A 4,155-nucleotide genomic window follows, 5' to 3' on the forward strand; every position below is an offset into this window, starting at 1 on the left:
ACTCTCTAAGGTAAGTGCCACTGCCTCCATGTAGGCAGATGTGAAAACTAACGTGAAGCTAAGATTTGTTCAATAAGTATTGTGCATCCTGTGTCTGCAAGTCCCTGAGAATAAAGTGCACATGGCTTCTACTCTTACGCAAAATGCAATATTTTGTAATTAGACAAAGGCCAGGCAAGTGCAGGGTAGTATAAGAGCTTGTAAGAGGGAAACCTAAATTGTCAGAAGGGGTTTAGAAAACACTTCTCTTAAGAAAGAATATTTAAAGTCATTTCTGAAGAACACATTTTTATAAAGTTGATTCTATAAAAGGCTAGTGTGTCTTGGAGTTTTGTAAGGGGAACTAAGCAGCAGTTGAGGCTGGAACATTTCAGGAATCCTGCAGAACTTTATAGAACAAGGTGCGGACATTGGACCTTATCCAAAAGTCTAAGGAAGCCACTGGAGGGTTTGAAGCCAGGAAGTGACAGGCCCTGATCCACATTTGGAAAGGCTCCACTCAGACCCAAGCAAAGCCCTGCCGGCGGGTGGGTTTATTGGGGCCACTCCCCTAGGCTGCGTTTCTCCACCCAAATCACCGCCTCCTGCTTCTCCTCAGCTTAGCCCTCCGAGGTGGGAGGGAAACAAGTGACAGGGGCGGGGGGAAGAAAAACGTTCTCAAAAAAAAAAAAAAAAAATATTAAGAAGAAAACTTCCCACTTGGCAGCGAGTGCGCGGGAAGTTCAGCGCGCGAGTTCCGGGCTTCCCGCCCGCCCGCCGGCCCGCAGACGACTGCAGCCTGGGTGAGCCCCCGTCCCCGCCCGGCCCGGGCGCGTCGGGCCGGCCGTCCGTCCGTCGGTCTGTCCGCCTCCCCTTCCCCCATGCCTCCTTCCTCCGGGCGCCGCGCGGGTCGGGAGGTCGGAGGGGCCCCCCGGGTCTTCAGGACGCCCGCGGCCCGCGTGGCTCCCGGCAGCGCCTCGGCGGCGGCGCCTGCAGAACCCGGTACCGGGCGGGTTCGGGTCTCGGCCGGGCGGCATCTCGCCGCGCAGACTCCGCGGCTGGGCCTCTGGCGCCTTGTGGAGAACTCGCGGAGTTCTTCCCTGAGCGGCGGTAACTTTACACCACTCCCAGCGAGGCCTGTTTTTGTTCGGAAATCGGCGGCCAGGGCGTCCGTGCAGAATGCTCAGGTGGAGGGCCAGCCCGCCACTTGGAGTTTTCTCACAAGTCGGAGGGGAAGTGACCTCTTGTCCTAATCATCTCTCTTTTCGATTTCACTTCTATTGCCACCTCCCAGGGAGAGCCAGACTGTTTGCTGTGGGGTCTTTCTGAGGAGGGCGCTGCCTGAGCCGGAGGCGTGGTACCTGAGCTCCGCTGCCTGGCCTCTGTGCGGCGACCCCGGAGGCCCCCGCGCTCCAGCCGGGCCAGAGCCGTGGCCTCGTGTCCCCTCACGGGGAGTGCTCCGCGAGCGCCAGGGAGCAGGCCCACAGCGGCCAGGACGAGGAGATGGACGTAGAAGCCAAGTACCGCATGGCCTCCCTGTATGTGGGTGACTTGCACGCGGATGTCACGGAGGACCTGCTGTTCAGGAAGTTCAGCGCGGCGGGGCCCGTGCTGTCCATCCGCATCTGCAGGGACCAGCTTACCCGCCGCTCTCTGGGCTATGCCTACGTGAACTTCCTGCATCTGGCTGATGCCCAGAAGGCGCTGGACACCATGAACTTTGACGTCATACAAGGCAAATCCATCCGTCTCATGTGGTCTCAGCGCGATGCCTACTTGAGGAGATCCGGAATTGGGAACGTGTTCATCAAGAATCTGGACAAATCTATTGATAACAAAACCCTTTATGAACATTTTTCAGCTTTTGGAAGGATCCTTTCCTCCAAGGTGATGAGTGATGATCAAGGCTCCAAGGGCTATGCGTTTGTGCACTTTCAGAACCAGAGTGCTGCAGACAGGGCCATTGAGGAGATGAATGGAAAACTGCTCCAGGGCTGCAAGGTGTTCGTTGGCAGATTCAAAAGCCGTCAAGATCGCGAAGCTGAACTCAGAAGCAAAGCCAGTGAATTCACCAATGTTTACATCAAAAACTTTGGAGGTGACATGGATGATGAGAGATTGAAGGACGTTTTCAGCAAATATGGCAAAACTCTGAGTGTTAAAGTGATGACAGATTCCAGTGGGAAATCCAAAGGCTTTGGCTTTGTGAGTTTCGATAGCCATGAGGCTGCCAAGAAGGCTGTCGAAGAAATGAATGGAAGGGACATAAATGGGCAGCTCATTTTTGTAGCCCGGGCGCAGAAGAAAGTTGAGCGACAGGCTGAGTTAAAGCAAATGTTTGAGCAGCTGAAAAACGAACGAATTCGTGGGTGCCAGGTGGTAAAGCTCTATGTTAAGAATCTTGATGACACCATTGATGATGAAAAACTACGAAAGGAATTCTCTTCATTTGGATCAATTAGCAGAGTTAAGGTAATGCAGGAAGAGGGGCAGAGCAAAGGGTTCGGCTTGATCTGCTTCTCCTCTCCTGAGGATGCTCTTAAAGCAATGACTGAGATGAATGGCCGCATCTTGGGCTCCAAACCTCTTAGCATTGCCTTGGCCCAGAGACACTAGGAAAAAAAAAAAGTACCTTCCCAGCTCAAATCTGCAGCAGGTGGGGAATGATAGTGATCTCTGTCTGAACTGACCTCAGTAAATTTAATATTGCACATGATGGGTGCTTAGTTTAGTAAACTCTGTGATAAAAGGTTTTTTTTTTAATATACAAAGCCATTTATCTTTGTGGAAAAATTAATGAAGCTTAGTTCGTTTTACAAAGACACATTTTCTGATTTCAATATTGTATAATTTTTCTTATTTTGATACAGTGTTCATAGCAATAAGTATAAATAGATATGTTTTTATTGTATTTGAACCAGAGGTAATTATTTGAATGTCTATTACTTTAGTAATATTACTAGCTTTAATTTCTTCTATGAAAATATGCTCAAAATAGTTCTTATACCTTAAGATTCCAAAGTATTTTTACCAACAGAAATTTTCTAATTTTTCCTTCAAGTTTTGAGACATCAAACTTTTAGAAATTTATAATACAAATTTAAAGATCTAATTTGATTTTGAATTAATGGTTAAAGTACTCAGATATAGTTGAAATTCTTTTAAATTTATATCCTGACATGTTTGTTTTTCTGATGGTTTAAATTAAGATGATGGAGGTTTTTTAATGCTGCCTAAAAATCAGCTTTATGTGTTTTGTTATTCTTTCCATTAGTTGACTATAATTCAGGTACTTACTAGTTAATCTAAATTGTAACTTGCACTGTAAAACCTTAACTTCTACATTCCTTAAGTTGTAAATCTGTATCATCTCAGGTGATCCAAAGTTGTTGTTGTCTTAAATCTCTTCATACGTATATAGCATAATATTACGCCTTAAATTTTTACCAGATACTAATATGAAAATCATATATGCAGATTGTAGAAATTCTGTTTATAAACGTTTAAAATCTCTTTTATATTATTTTGTGTAGTGATATTCTCTTAGGTTTCAGAAAAGTAAGTTCCTCTATTTTTATCAACTCACATCTTTTATTAGACTGTGGCAGCTATGTAACCCATAAGGTTTACTTTTAGCTTTGATTGTTCAGAAACTCACTAATTTTCTGATAAATTGAAGTTACATCACTTATTCTGTTTTCTAGCATAATTTTTAGTTTAGAACCATTCCCCTATTTTCCTTTCTCTCCTGCCTTTCATCTATATTACTCAGCTTTTTAAAATACTTTTTAAAGATTTTTTTTTTAATTGGTTTTCAAAATATGCTGCTTCAAATCCATTTGGAAATTGAGGCAAGAGTTACATATTTACACTTAAATAATTGCTTTACAAATTCTGATTCATACCAAAGCTATCTAGCAAATGATTTTGTTGTTAATGTTTTCATATTTTTACCTGGCTTAGTCATTTCTTATTTCTATTATTCAAATATTCTATTTCATATATTACTAATATTAAATAAATAGTAAAATGTTTTTGGCAATACTTCAGCTTATGAATGAGAAAAGCTTGTTACATTTTATTTTTATAGAAATTATATCTATATTCTTTGCACATTTTTTAAAATAAAATTCTTTTAGTGAAAAAAAATGGACAACAAAAAAATTAAAAGACGTA

At 43.6% G+C, this 4,155-nt stretch overlaps 1 protein-coding gene across 1 annotated transcript; it reads left to right on the forward strand.

The window, feature by feature from the left end:
* The first annotated feature begins 1,393 nt into the window (after window positions 1-1,393).
* Window positions 1,394-3,521, forward strand: PABPC4L (poly(A) binding protein cytoplasmic 4 like). The gene has a single exon (XM_010338347.3). The coding sequence runs from the start codon at window positions 1,483-1,485 to the stop codon at window positions 2,593-2,595; it is 1,113 nt and encodes a 370-aa protein (XP_010336649.2). The 5' UTR covers window positions 1,394-1,482; the 3' UTR covers window positions 2,596-3,521.
* Window positions 3,522-4,155: the final 634 nt, after the last annotated feature.

Source organism: Saimiri boliviensis, chromosome 3, assembly GCF_048565385.1.
Source record: "Saimiri boliviensis isolate mSaiBol1 chromosome 3, mSaiBol1.pri, whole genome shotgun sequence".
Lineage (NCBI taxonomy): Eukaryota > Metazoa > Chordata > Mammalia > Primates > Cebidae > Saimiri > Saimiri boliviensis.